Below are 21,960 nucleotides of genomic sequence, written 5' to 3'. Positions count from 1 at the left end.
AGGGGGAAAAAAAAAAAAAAGCTAAGCTACATATATAGTTTCAGGTAATACAGTATGAGTTCCATGTTGGAGGCTGATAAACTATGACTGAATTTTTTAAAAATAAACAAGTAATAAAGAAATCCAGGGTTAGATGCCATCTCATTAGTCAAGACAGTGGGAAGAGATCTTGTTGATTTTTTTTTTTTTTTTTTTTTTACGTTGCTCATGGATTGATACATAGGCTTTCCTAGAACATGTGTTTAGTACCATTGATTTCCATTAACTACTGCATGGACACTTCTGTCCTTTCCCAGCCCAGTGACCAGTTTTGCAAATACTTTCTCCTGACTTGGGCTGCTCCCACCTTCTTTTTTTTTTTTTTTTGTTTGAGATGGAGTCTTGCTCTGTCTTCCAGGCTGGAGTGCAATGGTGCGATCTTGGCTCACTGCAAGCTCCGCCCCCCGGGTTCACACCATTCTCCTGCCTCAGCCTCCTGAGTAGCTGGGACTACAGGTGCCTGCCACCATGCCTGGCTAATTTTTTGTATTTTTAGTAGAGACAGGGTTTCACCGTGTTAGCCAGGATGGTCTCAATCTCCTGACCTCATGATCCACCTGCCTCGGCCTCCCAAAGTGCTGGAATTACACGCGTGAGCCACCGCGCCCGGCCTGCTCTCACCTTCTTTGCCTGTCCATATGGACGCCAACTTCTAATCCTACTGACTTCTACCTATCTCATGAGGCTTACCCTAACCGGAACTAGTGTTCTCTCCCATTTTGTAGTTCTTTATCATATTTGTCTTTGTTCGTTTTTATTTGTAGAATGCATTTGTCTTGCTTTATTAACAAAGTTCACTGATGTCGGCTCACTGGAGCCTCCCACCTCCTGGGTTCAAGCGATTCTTTTTCTCAGCCTTTTGAGTAGTTGGAATTACAGGCATGCACCACCAAGCCCAGCTAATTGTTTGTATTTTTAGTAGAAAGGGGTTTCACCATATTGGCCAGGCTGGTCTCGAGCTGACCTTCAGCGATCCACCCACCATGGCCTTCCAAAGTGCTGAGATTACAGGTTTGAGCCACTGCGCCCAGCCACATGCTTAACTTTCAAGAATTCAAAATGCATTCTAGAAAGTTAGTGGGCTTTCCCTACAGAAACCACAGGGATACATTGGAGATTCTTTAGGAACTTTTTTGAAGGTCAGAAGCCATCTTGATAGGCTAACTTCAGAAAGGTTAGAGTCTCAAGTTAGAAATTTAATGAGCTAGAAATTAAGCATGGGCCTTATTAGGTTTATTTTGCTAACACTTAATAGATCAAGTGTAGGCTGCCATATTGTTTGTGTGTGTGACCAGGTCTCACTCTGTTGCCCAGGCTGGAGTGCAGTGGCTCGATCTCGGCTCACTGCAACCTTCTCGTCCAGGCTCAAGCAATTCTCCTGCCTCAGCCTCCCGAGTAGCTGGGATTACAGGCATGTGCAACACACACAGCTAATTTTTGTATTTTTAGTAGAGATGGGGTTTCACCATGTTGGCCAGGATGGTCTTGATCTCCTGACCTCGTGATCTGCCCACCTCTGCCTCCCAAAGTGCCGGGATTACAGGCGTGAGCCACTGTGCCTGGCCAGAAGGAGGACATTTTCTTATGTAACTGTGTTATAGTTACGAAAATGATTAAATCGATTGTATTATCAGTTGTCCCAATTAATGTTCTTTATATCATAAATGAATGAGAGAATGAATGAAATACGAGTATGAATAGAATTTGGTCCTGTTTCCAATTCAGGATCATGTATGGCACTAAGTTCTCATGGCTCTTTAATCTCCTTTTACCTATTACGTTTGTTAATATTTTCTCAAGAACAAATTACTCCAGGCAAATTTTTAATTTTTGAAAGGGCAGATTACTTTGAGAATGTCCCTCAATTTGAGTTTGTCTGATGTTTCTTTGATTGGGTGAGTATTTTGGGAGTTAACATTAGAGATTAATAATTGTGCAAAACATTTTTTCCTCAGCATTATTTTACCAAGCAAAAAATTTAAAAGTCTTTCAAAATGTATTTGGCATCTACCATTCGAATTAGAAAAGAACATTATAAAGCCAGATATGACATTTGAACTTTACTGATAAGAATAATGAACTTTATAATATCAACACAAATAACATACAGAAATGTTCATCTCACATATGGGATAAATTAAAATGGGGAACTTAAGGAAATTTTGGAGTCTCTTTGGAGGGTTATTCTTTTATTAAGAGGTTTATCATGGTTCTTAAATTTAAGAAAAATTTAAAAACCATGATAATTTCTCCATTTAAAAAATCTTTCTCTTAGTTAAAAATATAAATGGTTGTTCATATGGTCTCAGATACCTACCTGCATATTATTTAATCTCTGTTTGCTGAATAAGTATATTCTCTCTTTAATGTCTATGAAAATTTCTATTCTGCGTGACGCTATGATGGTCTGCTGTCATGGCATGGTTTTTTTTTAGAGCTGTCCTAAGGTGCTCATTCATAGCCCATCTTTGTCCCCAGCAGCAGCCCCTGCCCATCATATCCAGGTGCCCCTCAATTTATGATGGGGTTACTTCCCCATAAATTTGTCAGTAAACCCACTGTATGTTGAAAATATTGTTATGATGAAAATGCATTTATACACCTAACCTACAACGCTGTAACCCAGCCTACCCTACCTCATGTGCTCAGAAGGTTTACCTTAGCCTTCAGTTGGGCAAAATAATTAACACAAAGTTATTTTACAATAAAGTGTTGAATATCTTATCTAATTTGTGGGATACTGTACTGAAAGTGAACAACAGAATGGTTTCATGGGCACCATCAAAAGTGGAAAAATCATTAAGTCGAAACATTGTAAGTTGTGGACCATCTGTATAACCCTCTATCAATTTCTCCTCCCCCATGCAGTGTTTTTTTGAGGAAGCAGAATTAAAGAAGTGGTATACAATGGATTTTTTGTATTGTAAAACTAATGCATATCAACTGTAGAAAATTCAGTCATGTGTAGAAGAAAATTAAAATCACTTGTAATTGTGTGACTTCAGTATCATCATTTTAATGTATTTTTTTATATATATATTTGTGTCTGTGAGCCTAGCCAAAGATAATGTATTTTTTTTAATGATTTTCTTGTTCTGGCTTGGTGGCTCATGCCTGTCATCCCAGCACTTTGGGAGGCCAAGGCGGGCGGGTCACCTGAGGTCAGGAGTTTCAGACCAGCCTGACCAACATGGCGAAACCCTGTCTCTACTAAAAACATAAAAATTAGCCAGGCGTAGTGGCTCACGCCTTTAGTCCCAACTGCTTGGGAGGCTGAGGCAGGACAATTGCTTGAACCCGGGAAGCGAGATTGCAGTGAGTTGAGATCATACCATTGCACTTCAGCCTGGGCAACAGAGCGAGACTCCATCTCAGAAAAAATAAATAAGTAAAAAGATGTTCTTGTCTACCTATTTAACTAATATGTATCATGTCCCAGCCACATATCCTATTATTGTTGATAAATGTCACGCCCCAGGCACGAGTGAAGACTGACATAAATTCCTACCTTGTGAAGCTTCTAGTGATCTTTGAAGGCAGACATTAATTCATAAAAATATGTTATGGAGGTTTTTGATGGGCGTACTGGAAGTTATGGAAGTCCAAAGGGTAAAACTCAATTTCTTAGTCACAAATACTTTCTTGTCTTACATATTATTTTGCTAAGACACTTTATTAGCTGAATGGCATTCCATTGTGTAGATATATCTTAATTTTCCTGACTTTCATGCATGTCAATTTTTAGCTATTGTAATTAAAACAATATCCTCACAGTTAAAACTTGGTACATGATCACAACTATTTTTGTAGGCCATGTCACTAAAAGTAATATTTCTAGCTTAAGAAAATGGCAAACTGTAGAAGGTTTAGGTAAGCATTGTCAGATTGGTTTCCATAAATATTGTACCATTTTTTTACATTCACCAGCAGTGCAAGAACATGCGCATTTCACCACACCAGTATTAAATATCATTATTAAATATCATTATTTTTATTTATTTTTTAGTGTTCTATGGCAAAGCAGTATTTGTTGGATATCATTAATTTGAAGAAAATATATGGAGCAATTTGATAACCTTTGATTGATTTGCGAGTAAGATTGAACCTTGTACTTGGAGGTTGATTTATTGGTTTGCTCATCTTTCTTTAGTGAATGGCTTGTTTACATCCTTTTCCTGTTTGATGCAGACTGCTTATCTTTTTGTTATTAATTTAATAGGGATTTTTGCATTAATTTACTAGATATTTGCTAATAACTCAGCTGGGCATGGTGGCTCTTGCCTATAATCCCAGCATATTGGGAGGCCAAGGTGGGAGGATTGCTTGAGCCCAGGAGTTTGAGACCAGCATGGGCAACATAGCAAGACTCTGTCTCTACAAAAAAGAGAAAAAGTTAGTCAGGCTTGGTGGTGTGCCCTGGGGTCCCAGCTAGCTACTTGGGAGGCTGAGGGCGGGAGAATCACTTGAGTCCAGGAGTTCAAGGTTATGGAGAGCTATGATCATGCCACTGCACTCCAGCCTGGATGACAGAGCAAGACCCTGTCTTCAAAAAAAAAAAAAAAAAAAAAGATAATTCTGTAGATAAGGGCGGATCTTGAGAGAGAGAAATTAATGATTTATAGTGGAGTGATAAAATTTTGCTGAGTCACGTATTTTGTTACAAAGCCAAAAATCGGCTATTGAGCTCGCTCCTATAATTTTATGGTCTTCTATCATTTGTGCACAGACCATGTTTCTTTTGCTTCTCTTCACAATATTTTGTACATTCTCATCCAAATTTTCATTTGTTGCGGCTCAGAGATTACCCTTCCCATGATTGTTTTTCTGCTGCTTAACACAATCAACTCTTATTTCCTTTTTTATAGATAACACCTTTGCTGCAGATTAACTGTGGATTTTGGACTGTTATTTGGGGAAGAAGGAAAAGGGGGCCATGATGGTGCCCACTTGTGACTCTTTGTCTCACTGCAGATAGAAATGTACATCTTTTCTGCTGTTCTCTGGAGGGTGGGATAGTAAGTAGCTTTCACAATACCCATTCAGCAGGTTCCTTAGCAAAGGTGCCCTTTTATTCTGGGCATTTAAAGACAACAAATGGTAATGGAGAAATGGGCAAAGGAAGAACTGACAGGCTTTATTGCTGAAAACAATCACTTGAGGTATACACACATGTATGTGCGTGAGGCAGGTGTGCTTGAGTGACATGACTGTGCCCAGATGACATGAGGAGCAAGTTAAAGAAAAGACATTTTTTGCATTTCTGTAGAAAGATCTTAATTCGAGAAACAGTTGATAAGGTGCAGAATTTGGATGGAATAGCAAGGTGATAGAAAGTTAGTTTCTATTTTACATCAGAATATGGAGATTCCTATACTATCTGACTTTATGAATGTTCTCAGTAATATAGCATTTCAAATGATTTTTGAAGAGCACAGTTTTTAAAAAACATTTTTCTGCCAGAGAACTAAGTTCTAAAAGCTGGCATTAATTTCTGCCTATGTCAAAAGCCAAATGGATTAATAATGGAATATCACATGAAACATACAATGTTTCACATCAGTGTTCTTAATGATAATAATGACTTAAGACTTGGTAAGAAAGCTGAAAAAGATTATTCCCATTCTGCAGTTGTTATAATAAATGAAACTATCCCCTGGAGAATATGCTCTTTTTTAAAACAGGTTCAGAGTTCGGCAATCAGAAAATATTGCAACTTGATTAAAATTTTTCTGCATATATGCAGCCAGCTCCTTATCCTGATCTTTCAAGTAGGAAAAATATGAGAATTGTAAGCCTTGGTAAAATGTTATGGAAATGTAAAACTCAGTAAACACTGAAAAGGCAACTGAAGATTCAAATCAGAAAGTAACAATTAAGAACCTTCCAGAGTTGAAGCAAGTAAGCATAGTGACTGATGAGACTTAGGTGTGTCCATAGAAAGAATATTCTTGTTTTCCATTTTTTCAAATGTAGCTTTTCCATGCTTATAAGTACTGATTGACAGAATAATTTTTTATTTCAGTAACCTCCAAATTTAAAGTCAAGGGGAACTATGATGTGTATTGATGTTGTTTTGTATTTTAAACATCAAAATTTACCATACTTTATATTCTTGTAACAGATTTTATATTGAGGTAGTGCAGTTCATTCACACATAGTCATTATTTCGTACTCTGTAAATGTTTCAAGGGGCTGGGCACGTAAGCCCAATACTTTGGGAAGCCAAAGCGGGTGGATTGCTTGAGCCCAGGAGTCTGAAACCAGCCTGGCCAACATGGTGAAACCCCATCTCTAAAGAAATACAAAAATTCGCCCGGTTTGATGACATGTGCCTGTAGTCCCAGCTACTCTGGAGGCTGCAGTGGGAGGATCACCTGAGCCTGGGGAGGTCAAAGGTGTAGTGAGTAGTGATTGTACCACTGCATTCCAGCTTGGGTGACAGAGTGAGACTGTCTCAAAAAAACAAACAACAAAAACACTTGTTTTGAGCTACATGGACCAAAATAAAAAGTGTATTGAATATTCATGTTTATAGAGCAAAGCATGTATATAAAGATACTTTTGTATCAAAGTATTTGATATATTTGATCTTTTTTTGCCCACAATACATTGGTTTTATTTGAGCTAAAATTGTTCTCTGGGAATATTTTATTTTATTTTATTTTTTGTTATGGGACGGAGTCTTGCTCTGTCGCCCAGGCTGGAGTGCAGTGGCATGGTCTCCACTCACTGCAAGGTCCACCTCCCAGGTTCACGCCATTCTCCTGCCTCAGCCTCCCAAGTAGCTGGGACTACAGGTGCCCGCCACCATGCCCGGCTAATTTTTTGTATTTTTAGTAGAGATGGGGTTTCGCCATGTTAGCCAGGATGGTCTCGATCTCCTGACCTCGCGATCCACCTGCCTCGACCTTGTGATCCACCTGCGTTAGCCTCCCAAAGTGCTGGGATTATGGGCGTGAGCCACCACGCCCAGCCTGGGAATATTTTAAATCTAGTTTTTATGATGAGCAGGCTTAAGGCTTTATTTGGACTTTGATCATAAATGTATTTACTTTGCATAGTTAACATGACTATTACTCTGTATTTTTTCAGATTCTTATTTTGAGTTCTTCATTATATAAGTTTTAATTTTTTTTTTAACCCATTAGCAAGTTTATTGTAATTGAAGTGTTACTTGTCTTTAAAAACTATCAGGCCATCCTTTGAGATAGCACAAAGATGTCCTACCATAAAATGTTAACTTTACATATTTGTAAATTAGAAACATCACATTACTATGGGTCTAAAGATTTATAAATAGCATATTGCTTATTTTATGATGATCTAAAAAATTACAGATAGTGTACTCTCAAAATGTATTTTATCTAATTGAGACATCTGAGATTGCATGTTTATGCCCCAAATTCCTTGCATTCCAAATTTCCTTGAATTCCAAATTCCTTGGGTTGATTTTTATTCTTATTAGGACATTTTAAAAATTTGGTAGGATGCAGTCACCTACTTTTTTTGTGTTATTGAACATTCTGTAAAAGCACAATCTGTTTAAAGTATATATTCCTACATATCTGTGTACCATTGTATTTCTTATTGTTCAATTACAATTTGATAAGTCAAGCTTGAATGACTAAACAGGTGCTGGAGAAATATTTCAAACGTGGGAAAAGAGGAGGAGAAATAGGTTGTAGGACTAGATGTGCCATTCAGTTTTTACTTGAAGAGCCTGTGCCACGTGTCTGTTATGTGGTTGGAGCAAGAGTTTGTGCTTGAACAAGCGTCCTAGCCTTACTGATTTGGACATGACCAGTATAGAGATGGTGGAAATCTTGGTCATGGGCGGGATTGCTGAGGAGGAGGAGCTCAGAAGGCTGAGTGCTTCCTCTTCTGGAGTGTAGCCTTTCTTAATGATAGGCTGTCATCTTAATGCATTTTATTCAGTTCTACCTTAAGCTTTCATTTCTTCTTCTGTTTTAAGGGAGGTGAACAATAATTTGTATATCCTAAATGTTTTTTATTTTAAAAAGTCTTCCTTCTATACTTGGTGACTATGAAGTTAAATCTTAACTAATTAAACAAGATTACCTGAATAATATTTACCAGCTATATTATGTATGCTACAATATTGTGGAAAAGTTTTCTGTGATGTTGTATATCTCTACTTTGTCTCACAGATGTTGATGTTAGAATTCTTTAGATGCTCTCTGAACCCATATACCTTTTTCTGCTGATTTTGTATGATCAGGATTTGTTATTTTTTGTGAATAAACACCATTAGTGAACATTAAATATATTGATAACTTCAGAATTTCCTCATAAAAAGGTAGACAAATGAATTATATTTATTTATTTTTACTCCCATTGTTACTGTTTTTCTTGTCGTTTAGAATATATGATTACACCAAAAAAATCCCGAACTCTAGAAATTTACTAGTCTTTAGTCCTTCCACTACATTTTCCCTCTATCTTTCTCAAATTTGATTTAAGTTTGGTTCAATATTGAATAATTGCTACATAAAAATATTAACAGCTGGTTCCAAGAATCTTCTGGAGTGGGTGCAGATGTAGTGTTTTCATGGATCTTGCTGTGGAACCTTCATGGAAATATTTTGCCTCTTATGATTAAGGAACTGCTCATTAGCAGTCTTTAAAAATAACTTTGAGAAAGAAACATTGGACTATAATGTGCTGTGCAATTTTGTTCCCTATTAGAAACCAGAAGATGAGGATATTGTTCTTACACCTGATGGCACCAGGGAATTTCTGACATTTGAAGTTCCACTTAATGATTCAGGATCTGCCGGCCTTGGTGTCAGTGTCAAAGGTAACCGGTCAAAAGAGAACCATGCAGATTTGGGAATCTTTGTCAAGTCCATTATTAATGGAGGAGCAGCATCTAAAGTGAGTGTCAACTTTACCATGCGTATGCCTATTAACAAAAATTTTAATTTCAACCCTGTTCCTATTTTGAAAACATATACAGTTAACAGAAGTTTTCTCATTTCTTCATGGTACCCACATTCACAATCAAACAACTAGGAGATGTATCAGTGATGTGTCACGTGGGGATGGAGTCCATAACTTCAACCTTTCATTTTTTCTCTCACAGAACATACAACCCATTGACATGCTAGTTAAATGAAGTTAATCAATGCAAAGACTTGGCATAGGTCCTGTCACAGAATGGGCGTATAGTAGACGTTAATCTTTCCCCTCCCCTCCCCTGTTTGTGGGTCACTTACTCTATTTCTCAGCCTAGAGAAAATTTCCTGGCCATTTGTTAAGGGGACAGTTCTCTGCAACTGTCTAATAGCCTTGAGCTTTTACATGTCTTGGTTTCTAAATAACCTCTATGGGTGTTTGTGGAAGCAGGAAAGTAATCACTTTGTGTCCTTTGAATTAGTATGCTATTTTGGTAAACAGATTATGATAATGACTTGATTTACAAATGTATAAATGATTGAAATAGACACAGGCTACAATAGCTGCTTAGACGTTATTATGCCAGCGTTCAATTGGGCATAATCCATTAGGATTAAAGCTCCCCACTTTTTTTTTTTGCTTTGTTTTTATTTTATTTATTAACTAAAGGAAAAGCTACTTCTTTTATAGCAGTCTGTTTAATAGCACTTATTTTTACCTGTTTTCTTCCCAGGATGGAAGGCTTCGGGTGAATGATCAACTGATAGCAGTAAATGGAGAATCCCTGTTGGGCAAGACAAACCAAGATGCCATGGAAACCCTAAGAAGGTCTATGTCTACTGAAGGCAATAAACGAGGAATGATCCAGCTTATTGTTGCAAGGAGAATAAGCAAGTGCAATGAGGTAAGAAATGCAAAAAAGCGCCAGTATCTAAAATTGTGAATAAACTACATTTCTGTCCTAATTTTGGGCAAAGGGTATTAGGTTCCAGGACCTTACATCAAAAGACCATAAATTATCTTTGCTTATTGTAGTTTTATTATTTTGTAGGTGGATTGTGGTTTGTGTTCTTAATTCTTGTGATCAACATATTCCTAAGTGGACATTAATACTCCTATTGCCAACTCAGCAGGAAACACTGGGATCTCAAAAGCCCCTTTAGCTGAATTTTTTCTTGAAATCAGGGTCACATCTTCCTTCTCAGAGCCAACAGTTTCTCTTCTAGTTGGCAGAGTTATACCTGGGAGGTGAATCATGCAGAGAAACAGTTGCTTATTCATTTGTTTATCTAAAATGGGATGCCTCCTACAAAGCCCCTAGTAGGGAACAGTCTTTCCTTCCCTGTCCTTTCTTTTTTATTTGAGACAGGATCTCACTGTGTTGACCATGCTGGAGTTCAGTGTTGTGGTCACAGCTCGCTGCAGCCTCCATCTTCTGGGCTCAAGGGATTCTCCTGCCTCAGTCTGCCAAAGTCCTGGGATTACAGGCACGCGCCATAGCACCTGGCCCACAGTCTGGCTTTCTTAGATGATGGTGTTCTCTTGTGAGATTATCAATAGCGTATACCTCCCTCTCTTTCCTCAGTCCCCATTTTCTCTTTCTCTGTGGGATTGAGTCTGTTCTCTTAGAATGCCTCCTTTTTCAGTGATCTGTATTGTATTATACTCTGCTTGTTCTAAATGTATGTTGCAGTTTGGAATTAGGGGTGAGGAGGACACAGGGCATCCTCTCTTGAAGGGTAGGATCATCTATTTTCCCAAATATGGAAAAACATACTTTGTTGTATAATAGGACATTTGAAAGTTAAAAATAAATTATATGTTGCCTTGATAATATTGGAGCTTGAAAAAAGCTAAATTTCATGGATCCATTATAAATTATGTGCCAACTGTAGAAAATAGGTCAGACTTGCCCATGTGCAAAATGAGCTGTGGAAAATGTGAAGTTTTTCTTAAATCAATGCTCAGATTCCCACATTTTAAGATCAAATCAACTAAGATAAAATGATTAGCAAATAATACAAACTGAAAATTGTACCTAAGTTGTTTAAGTGTTTTTCTTAATTTTTAAACTTCTGTTTAATAAACATATAAAGCACACTTTTCAGGTTGCAGTGACCACTCATCTGAACCTATGATACAAGCATATTTTACAAAGAAAGTATACTCTCGAGCTCAGTTGGTAGTCAATATAGAGGTGACGTATTCTGAAAGATCACTGACCACTGAATTATTTTGTTGTTTTTATTTGCCAAATGTAGAATGAGTTAACAGTAATCAACAAATTAATTGTGATATCAAGAGAACAACATAACCTTAACTAAAAAATCTCAGAATGGAGAAGAGTGGGACATACAAACATTCATTTATATAAGATAAATATAAAAGCCAATCCCTCACAGTAGGATGCTGGGCTGATATTTTTTTCTCTTTTCTATCCCTCCTGGACTGATGGAATAATAGTTTTTACTCATTGCAAAATCATTAGCTGATCTTTTAACTTAAGTCCCACAAAGCACTATATGAAAACGTCTCAACTGTAAGTTTACAAAACATATCATTCTCTTTTAGGCCTTTTTATTTTGGCCACCTGAATACTTTCCCATTACACAGGACAGTTTTCATTCCACAGATATTTATTGAGCATCTTATGTGTATCAGAAAATGTGTTAGATCCTGAGGACATAGCAGTGAATAAGACAGATGGCATGCATTCTACTGGACAACATATCACCTTAGTCTTTTAGAGACCAATTAAAATTTTTAACACCTTCTCAATGTTTTCCTTCACAGAAAACATTGAATGCTACAGGAGGACTTAAAATGCAGAAATGAACTGAAGATCAGTGTTCTGCTTTTATCTGATTCAGATTATTCCCTATTGTTCCCCCCAAATAGTGACAAAGTAAACCTGTACCTGCCTGAAAATGTTTTGATAAAAGCACTGATTTTATTCCCTCTTGTCCTGTAAGAGATGTGAAATTGGAATCCCCCTGAAATATCTCTGTGTCTTATTCACTTCTCCATATGAATTTTTGTGAATGAATATGATTTAAGTAAGGAAACAGCTGCAGTAGACAGTAATAGACTTTAATATTCAATATTCCTTATGGTATCATTTTCATACATTGCTGGTTATTACTATTTCTTAGGACAGCATAAGCTTATAAAGCAATTATATCAAAAAATCTTATGAGTGCTGTGCTATCTTTGTAATACTAGCAAGAACCCTTTTGTATTGATAGGGTTTAACTAAAGAATTACATGAAGACAGAAGATCTCAATTCAGCTTCCAGTAAGGCATAAGACATGATTTTTCAGCTGTTGTACTTATGCATTACCTTAGGAAAACCTTCTCCTTTGCACACTGGGAGGGTATGTGTAAATTATGTTACAGTAAATATTGATATAAGCACAGGGCATCATGCTGTCCTGAACAAATCTCAAGCCAAAATAATGTGCTGAGTTTTCTTTCTAGGTCTTTTAATCAGCTGTATAGTCCAGTCTTTGCCAATCAGAAAACTGTATTTTGCTATCTCATCTTTAAATCCAAGGTTTGCATATTTAATTTCTAGTTAGGGAAGGTAAGAATGTGTAAAAGAAAATCTTCTGTTCTTTGTCACATTTTTCTTTCTCTTATACATGGAAGTGCTGTGTATTATCTTAATATGTCTTCTTTATTTTTCATTTTTGTAGAGACACGGTCTTGCTATGTTGTCCAGGCTGTTCTCCAACTCCTGGCCTCAGCTTGCCAAAGTGCTGAGATTTCAGGCATGAGCCACCTCACCTGGTCCAATATGTTTTCTTTAAATTTATTTGTCAGCTCCCTTCACTAGGTATTATGTTAAAGCCCTGTATTTCCCTAACATTAGTCGCGACAGGGCACATTGGAGACATTCTCTGGGAGCTATTTCTTAGCCTATTTTGCTTAGCCTTCCAGGAATCTGCAGGCACTATGTCATTCTCAAAGTGTCTCCTATGTACTCTCTCTAGTTTTCTGCTACCGTACTCCGGGTCTTCTCTAAGGGTTCCTCTTTTCTGCCTGTTCTTTCATTATTCCTGTCTCTCAAAGTTCCTCTGGGTCTGTTGTCTGTTTTTTTTGTTTTTGTTTTTTTGAGACGGAGTGTTGCTCTGTTGCCTAGACTGGAGTGCAGTGGCGTGACCTCGGCTCACTGCAACCTCCGCCTCCCAGGTTCAAGTGATTCTCTAGCCTCAGCCTCGTGAGTAGCTGAGATTACAGGTGTGCGCCATGCCCAGCTAATTTTTTGTATTTTTGGTAGAGATGGGGTTTCACCATGTTGGTCAGGCTGGTCTCAAAATCCTGACCTTGTGATCTGCCCACATTGGCCTCCCAAAGTGCTGGAATTACAGGCGTGAGCCACTGCGCCCCACCAGGTCTGTTTGTTTTTACTCTGCTCTTGCTCCCTAGCTGATCTCCACTCCCTTGCCGCCTGAAACCACTTGTTAGGATGAATACTATCATCCTCTTTCCAGCTCACAGGTCCACTCTGGCACCAGATCCCTCTGTCCACCTGCCTAGGGAAATATTTCCTGGTATGTCTTATGGGCACCTAATTCACAAGGCACCACATTCTTTCTGTTGTAGAAGGCAGAGATCTGGGGTCACCCTTGACCTCTCAAATGCTGTCCCTATCCCTGTTGCCTGTTGCTTCTACCTCTAGAATTTCCCTCTTTTCTTTTTTGGAGACAGAGTCTTGCTCTCTCGCTCTGTCACCTAGGCTAGAGTGCAGTGGTATAGTCCCGGCTCACTGTAGCCTCGACTTCCCATGCTCAAGCAATCCTGCCACCTGTCTCCCTAGTAGCTGGGACCACAGGCATGCACCACCACACCCAACTAATTTTTCTTTAAAGATGGGATCTCACTATGTTGCCCAGGTTGGTTTTAAACTCCTGGGCTCAAGTAATCCTTTGGCCTCAGCTTCCTAAAGTGCTGGAATTACGCCTGTGAGCCACTGCGCCTGGCCTAGAATCTGTCTTACTTCAGCCGCTCCCCTCTCTCCCCTCTCCCACTGCCTGAGTTCAGACCTCATCCTCTCACCAGGCTCACTGCTGCAGCTCCCTGAGGGGTTTCTCTGCAATCAGGCTTTCTCCCTCAATCCATTCTCTGCACTGCAGTCAGGCAAATTTTTCTACAGAACACATTAATCACGTCAGTCCCTGCTGAAATCCCTTCAGAGGCTTTCCACGTCTCCAACATCAACCAGTCTCCATCATGGGGACCACTGGGACATGACTGATTGTCATCGGTGCCCTACAGCCCCTGCAGCACCTCTGCTCTAGCTACTCAGTGTTTCTGGTAATTTCTCAGACATGGGATGCTCTTTTATACATCTAGGTCTTCCACTTGAGTCTGTCTGCCCCTCATCCTAGCAAAGACTTAACGCAGTCTTTCATTTTCCATTTTCTCTTCCAAAGCATTTTCATAGCCCCGTGTACTCCCCTTCACCCAGCAGCTGTCACACTATCATGGTTTCCTCTTTGATTTTCTTTTGCTGGAATTGTGGATTCTGAGACTGCCAGGGCTTGGTCCATCTACCACTTTCCTGTGTATCCTTTGCTGTTATCCAACCCAGGCCTGACACATCAGCACAGGCTGAATGACGAAGAGCAACCCTGGAGAGTCTGGCTTTTTTTTTTTTTTTTTTTTAGACAGAGTCTCGCTGTGTTGCTCAGGCTGGAGTGCAGTGGCGCGATCTCAGCTCACTGCAAGCTCCGCCTCCCGGGTTCACACCATTCTCCTGCCTCAGCCTCCCAAGTAGCTGGGACTACAGGTGCCCGCCACCACGCCCAGCTAATTTTTTGTATTTTTTAGTAGAGATGGGGTTTCACCGTGTTAGCCAGGGACTGCAGGTGCCTGCTACCATCTGGCTTTTTTTTTTTTTTTTTTTTTGAAGAAAGACAGGTCTTGTTAGTATTAGAAACTGAAATTCCAAAGTCACCCTCAGACAAGGCAAACAAAATGATTTTGAGGGCAGTAATTTTTATTTCCTTTGCTTTCCTTCTTTTCTTAGATCTAATGGTTTTATCTAACTACACTTAAAAACATTGTATAAGCCATCATTGTTTGTTTTCTTTTTTCTTTCTTCAAAGAAAAAGAGATGGCTTCTCATTGTTTAAAGCCCTTAAAGGATGATTTCACTTTTTTAGAGAAAAACTGAGTCCCTGCATTCTTTTCCATCGTTTCAGTTTTGGAATACACAAAGTAAGAAGAGAAAAATTGTTTTCACTTACCTCAAAGGACACATTTGTTGAAGACTTTTATTTTTTATTTATTTATTTATTTATTTATTTATTGATCATTCTTGGGTGTTTCTCGGAGAGGGGGATTTGGCAGGGTCATAGGACAATAGTGGAGGGAAGGTCAGCAGATAAACATGTGAACAAGGGTCTCTGGTTTTCCTAGGCAGGGGACCCTGCGGCCTTCCGCAGTGTTTGTGTCCCTGGGTACTTGAGATTAGGGAGTGGTGATGACTCTTAAGGAGCATGCTGCCTTCAAGCCTCTGTTTAACAAAGCACATCTTGCACCGCCCTTAATCCATTTAACCCTGAGTGGACACAGCACATGTTTCAGAGAGCAGGGGGTTGGGGGTAAGGTTATAGATTAACAGCATCCCAAGGCAGAAGAATTTTTCTTAGTACAGGACAAAATGGAGTCTCCTATGTCTACTTCTTTCTACACAGACACAGTAAATATCTGATCTCTTTCTTTTCCCCACATTTCCCCCTTTTCTACTTGACAAAACCGCCATCGTCATCATGGCCGGTTCTCAATGAGCTGTTGGGTACACCTCCCGGACGGGGTGGCGGCCAGGCAGATGCGCCCCCCACCTCCCTCCCGGACGGGGCGGCTAGCCAGGCGCGGGCTGCCCCCCACTTCCCAGACGGGGCAGCTGCCGGGCGGAGGGGCTCCTCACTTCCCAGACGGGGCAGCTGCCGGGTGGAGGGGCTCCTCACTTCTCAGACGGGGCGGCCGGGCAGAGACACTCCTCACATCCCAGACGGGGCGGCGGGGCAGAGGCGCTCCCCACATGTCAGACGATGGGCGGCCGGGCAGAGACGCTCCTCACTTCCTAGACGGGATGGCGGCCGGGAAGAGGCGCTCCTCACTTCCCAGACTGGGCAGCGGGGCAGAGGGGCTCGTCACATCCCAGATGATGGGCGGCCAGGCCGAGAGGCTCCTCACTTCCCAGATGGGGTCGCGGCCGGGCAGAGGCTGCAATCTCGGCATTTTGGGAGGCCAAGGCAGGCGGCTGGGAGGTGGAGATTGTAGCGAACCGAGATCACGCCGCTGCACTCCAGCCTGGGCAAGATTGAGCACTGAGTGAGCGAGACTCCGTCTGCAATCCCGGCACCTCGGGAGGCCCAAGCAGGCAGATCACTCACGGTCAGGCGCTGGAGACCAGCCCGGCCAACATGGCGAAACCCTGTCTCCACCAAAAAATACAAAAACCAGTCAGGCGTGGCGGCGCGTGCCTGCAATCCCAGGCACTCCGCAGGCTGAGGCAGGAGAATCAGGCAGGGAGGTTGCAGTGAGCCGAGATGGCGGCAGTACAGTCCAGCCTTGGCTGGGCATCAGAGGGAGACCGTGGAAAGTGGAGGGAGAGGGGAGAGGGGAGAGGGGAGCAAAAAAGAGTAACTTTACAGTGGAGAAAGCTGTTGACACTCTGTTGAAGATTTTTAAACGAGACTGGAGGGGAATGGAAGTAAATGCCAGGCATCATTCCTTGAGTGTTGAAAATAGCCTCTATATGAGAATTATGCTGAGTTTTAAATATTTTAAGGACATTAATATTTGTAGAAATTACTGTAATTTAACATAGCTTCCAGGCATTTTATTATATCCATGTTAGAAGTGATTTTATGTAAAGCTTTTTCTTAGTGCCAGTAGAGAATATCGCCAGGTGAGCTTTCTTAGACCTCATATTGGGGGATTTAGTCATCAAGGACTTCTTTAAAATGAATTTTTTCTCTAGGCTTAACCCTCTTAGAATGAGAAAGGTATATTAGAATAGGAAAGGGGCCTAAGGTATCATTTATGAATCTCTTCATTTTCTCTATTAAGAAATAAATGCAAAGAGGTCAAATGATTTGCTTTAATGGCTGCAAGGCCAACATAGGTGGCAAAGTAATTTAGAAGCAAAATGTCTGTTTCTCTTACACAAGTGAGGGGATCTAATTGACTGTGATTGTGTTGTTCAGGCACTTTATATCCCAGTTGCGTTGGGAAGTAGTGTACAATAAAAGCATGGGCTTTCCAATCTGATGTAATCGGTGAAATTCTGGTTCTGCCATGTGCTGGCCTGAGGAGCTCATCTGACATTTCTGGTTCTTGCCATTGCCCTCATGGGGATGTGAAGGAAAATAAATGTGGTCCTGTTTGAAAAGAGAATGTGAAACTGTGCTCTAAATCTTCCTTCACTCTCCTCCAAAACTAAAATCTGTCTTTTCATTAGTTGCTTTATGTTCACCTGTCCTCTGGAAGCTAATATTTTCCAGAATGTATATTTGTAATCTAGGTTAAATGTCTTTTAATATCAACATCATGGCATGTCCTCAGTTTTAACAGCCTATTTCCACATAATGTAGTGTGTTTTAAGGAAATTATGACTCACTCACTTTTAGGAATGAATTTATTAATCTAATTATTCCACCAGTGCCTGCTCTACGCTAGGCATTGGGGATAAAATACAATATGCTAAAAAAAAAACTGAAATATTGAATAATATGATCTTGCCAATCACCAGTGAGAATCCAGTTTTAGGTTTGTTGAAGGGGGTTAAGGCCATTCCAATACGAACTTTTCAGTGTTTGTAGTGGAGATGGTGGGATACATTTTCTTTAGGTGAAAGACACTATTTGACTTGCTAATGCATATTCACAACAAACGGAGATTTTATTAAACCCCACAGATAAATTCACATGAATTTTCATTATTCACTTAACTTATTATTTCCTTTGGGATAGTGACCACAACATGAAGTAAAGTCCTGTTCAAAGAGTTAAAAATAAGATTTTTTTTTGCCCTGTGGTAATATATTTCCAAGTTACTGTAGCAAAAGACTGTATCACTTTACACTCCTACCGAGTGTGGGTTATCTTGCCGCAACCTAAAGCTATTTTTGTTCTTTAATAGGTAGAAAGACTTTCCTTGGGATGGAACTGAGGGGCTAAACAGCCACTGCTACAGGGGACTGTATTTAGTTGGAGTCAAGAAAATTTTTGCACATTAAACCACAAATAGACAGCAAAATGAAAATCGCAGTTGTGCTTACTTTGGTTTCTTCTTCTAATGAAGCTTAATTCCACCACCACCCCCCCACCGCCAAGATGGAGTCTCTCTGTTGCCCAGGCTGGAGTGCAGTGGCATGATCTCGGCTCACTGCAACCTCTGCCTCCTGGGTTCAAGCAATTCTCTGCCTCAGCCTCCCGAGTAGCTGGGATTACAGGTGCCCGCCACCACACCCGGCTAATTTTTGTATTTTTAGTATATTTGGTGTTTCACCATGTTGGTCTTGAACTCCTGACCTCATGATCCACCCGCCTTGGCCTTCCAAAGTGCTGGGATTACAGGCGTGAGCCACTGTGCCCAACCGAAGCTTAATTTTAATAAGGTTTTAATATAAGGAGCCTGCAAGGGCGTGAGAGCAGCGGCCAGCCATTCTCCCAGGACCACTGGGGTTGCCTCTCTTCCTCAGTGCCGCTGGTACCCCCTCTGACACATTTCTGTTTCCTAAGCTGGTGTTCTTGCAACAACAAAAAATCATCAAAAGATTTAAAACAAAACTGTAACCCCAATCAGTTTTTTTAAAAGAAATTAAAAGCCATTGTATCTTCTGTTAAATATTTATGTAGTCAACTATTGATGTCTTCATTTAAATCTGTCTTTTGAGATGCAAATTAAATATGGGTAGAGAGGTAGGGGAGGTGGAGAATCTTTCCTATGAAAATGTTCAAGTGCTTGGTTTTTTTCTGAACAGACGTCTTACTGTTTTTCTCTAGAAAACCTGCGTGTACTCCTTTTTAATGGAATTTTTATTTGGCTTTATAAAATTTTAAAATAGCCTTTTGGGATATTTAGGGATTTCTCAAGAAGAAGTTTTATAAAGGTTTTATCATGTAGAAAATTGCAGCACTATACAGTTCAATTAAATACATTTTTCAGGCAACCTTGGGGATATGTTGTCTGTCTTTTGATAAATTATTGTATAGTAAACAGAATTTGTTTATAGAGTCTTATATAGCAAGTCTTTATATAGGTATACTTTTTAGTGTGTGTGTTAATTTAAAAACCATACTTGTTCTTAATGGTATAGAGTATTCGTTTTATTAGCTTTTTTTTTTTTTTTTTTTTTTAACTTTCCCAGTCTCTTGGAATTTAGGCATTACATTCTTTTAGAAACTGTTCTTTTATTTCTTTACATCAGAGACCTTGAATATTTAATTTACTTTTCAGTAAAGCTGTCAGTTGTAATCTACAATTTAAAAAAAAAACCTAATAAAACAAATCCTCGTTTCACAATTTAAACCTTATTGAGTCTAATTCACTAGAGCTGCAAGTTTATTATTCTCCTGCAGTTTGACGTGCCTCCAATTGTAATTGTGTTGACCCTTCAATGCATTAAATCTCCCCAGTGCTTATCAAACTGGGAGAGATAAGTCTACAATTCGAAACTTCATTAAATATCTCATTTATATTAAACAGATGATAGCTTCTAACGGTAATAATAATTTGTTCAGCTGAAGGAAGTGCGACAGTTGTGGTTTCATGTGTGAGAGGAGCGCCTTCTCTCCTGCTGTGCTGTGTGATGCTGCCCTCCTGCCCACTCCCCCACATTGGCCCTTCCTGTCTGTCTAACACCAAAGCATCATGAGATACCAGTCCTTGTGGTGAACCTCACAGTCTGCATTATGAGGATTGTAGTTAAATGTTCTTCATTAAAACAGATTTGTTTGAAGGCCTTACTAACATGAATTTCTTACTCATGTTATTTTTATGTAAAATATGACTTATTAGACACAGCTAGCTGTTTTAAGAAATGCCCGATACATTTTAATTTATTGTCATCGAAATTGACATACATTCATTGCTTATTTATTAGATTGTATATGTTTTTGAAATCCTCCTATCTTTGTGTGCTTTATTAGAATATTTGGTCCCGATTTTCATATTGTTCTGTACACTACTGAAGTGATTATTGCAGCTACTATCTTGTACTTAAACATTACAGTAAAGATAATACCATGATTATTCTTAATTTCTAGCAGGAGGAATTTAAAATCAGTGTGTTGTTCAAGACACCTGAGCTGATATCTTTAGGTCTTGTAGAGTAGGTAATAATTCCACCAGCACACATGGAAAAATGTGTGCTAATTGTTAGATGTATTTACATACATCTTATACTTATGTATAAGACCTATAGCTAAATTGCAGCTTCCATTCTGATCAAGCGCGCCTTTTATAGAGTAACATCTAGTAAAGAATTCTGAATTACACTGTAACTTAAATTGACTTAAACAGACACTAACAGTCAAATTGGAAAAATAAACAACAAGCTCTGATTTTAAAAAAGCCTTAAATATACATATTTTTCCTCCAGTGGTTGAAATCTGACAGAACTTCATGGGAGGCATGGTATAAAGTGGCACAGAAAGTTGGTCATTAGGCAGAGCTGTCATCACAAATTATTTTGGTACAGGGTGAAAAGTTCTAGTTCATTTGGTACCCACTTGGATACAGGCCTCGGGCAAGTTGTTATAATTCTCCCATGCTGCTAATGGGCCTCCAGGTACTGATTTTTCTTTGCCCCCATACCCGTTACTCTGTAGCTGAAGTCACCTGGGAGCCCCCCTGGACCTGAGCTGCCCATTGAAACAGCGTTGGATGATAGAGAACGAAGAATTTCCCATTCCCTCTACAGTGGGATTGAGGGGCTTGATGAATCGCCCAGCAGAAATGCTGCCCTCAGTAGGATAATGGGTGAGTCAGGTAAAACTCTGTTTATCACATCTTATTTTGATGCTTTCATTGGTTTACTGAGAGGTTATTGGTGTAATATTAATGTAATATTAGTGTAATATTAGTGTAAATAAAATATTAATGTTTTCAAGACAAAAGAGAACAGGTTTATTAAAATCATTCAGGAAGTGTTCATGTGAAGAGGTAAATCAATCCATTGATTTAAGTGACTTTTAGATCCTGTAACATGACGAAGCAACCAAAAAGAAAGGGATCATATGGAAATGTTTTCTAGTGATCAAGATATTCTTTACTTACTTGAGATAATATGTGAAGCTATGTTTAAAAAGAAATCAAAATTTAATGGCTTGTGGCAAAAAGGATTCAAAAGTTACATATCATTCACAGTGGCACTGCCTGGAGGGGGAGAAAAAATATTTATATACAGATATATGCACACATATATAAAATATTCACATGTATCTGGTTTGTATTTAATAGGATGTTACTGTATTTTAATTGTATTTTACTTTTCTGAAGCTTTAGTTTTAAAATCGCGAAACTAGTCTTCTGCATCCTTTGTTTGGATTCAGTACCATCCTATCTGCATGGCCCCCAGTGGGTAATGAGGTTATTAGCACTTGCTTTGCAGCAGTTCAGCTTTCTACTAACAGATCCAGTTAATAAAGACTTGCTTTGCCACAGGAGTGGTTGGATTTACTGAGTTGCTCATCTTGCGATTAGCTTGCGAGTTTTCAAATTTAAAACACAAGAAGCCATTTTGATTAAAATAACACCTGACATAAAACACTTTTATTACTGGTATATTTTGCAAGGCTCTCATTTAAAGTAAAACCCTAAATTTAACTCCATTTTGAGTACATTTAATGCAGATTTAATACAATTCAAGTTTCCATTATGGAGCCTCATTGAAACAGTAATTTATTCATCAGTGGGTGTTTATGGAAAGCATGCTATTGGCAAGACATTGTGTATATACTGTTGCTGTAGATACAAAGATGAGTAAG

At 39.3% G+C, this 21,960-nt stretch overlaps 1 protein-coding gene across 34 annotated transcripts in view; it reads left to right on the top strand.

The window, feature by feature from the left end:
- Positions 1 to 21,960, top strand: part of PARD3 (par-3 family cell polarity regulator) — a 707,905-nt gene that overhangs the window by 447,979 nt on the left and 237,966 nt on the right. For 19 of the 34 annotated variants that reach the window (XM_055092624.2, XM_063607334.1, XM_034930280.3 and 16 more), the window contains 3 exons: positions 8,746 to 8,934; positions 9,689 to 9,859; positions 20,803 to 20,953. In XM_055092624.2, the coding sequence (XP_054948599.1) occupies positions 8,746 to 8,934; positions 9,689 to 9,859; positions 20,803 to 20,953 (511 nt within the window). Of the gene's footprint in view, positions 1 to 8,745; positions 8,935 to 9,688; positions 9,860 to 20,802; positions 20,963 to 21,960 lie in introns of all 34 variants that reach the window. The other 15 variants (XM_034930282.3, XM_034930281.3, XM_034930278.3 and 12 more) reach the window with 1 other exon arrangement.

The sequence above is a fragment of the Pan paniscus genome, chromosome 8, assembly GCF_029289425.2.
Source record: "Pan paniscus chromosome 8, NHGRI_mPanPan1-v2.0_pri, whole genome shotgun sequence".
In the NCBI taxonomy this organism is placed as follows: Eukaryota; Metazoa; Chordata; class Mammalia; order Primates; family Hominidae; genus Pan; species Pan paniscus.
Note: the sequence above shows the minus strand (reverse complement) of the source record. Positions and strands in the feature narration are given on the sequence as shown.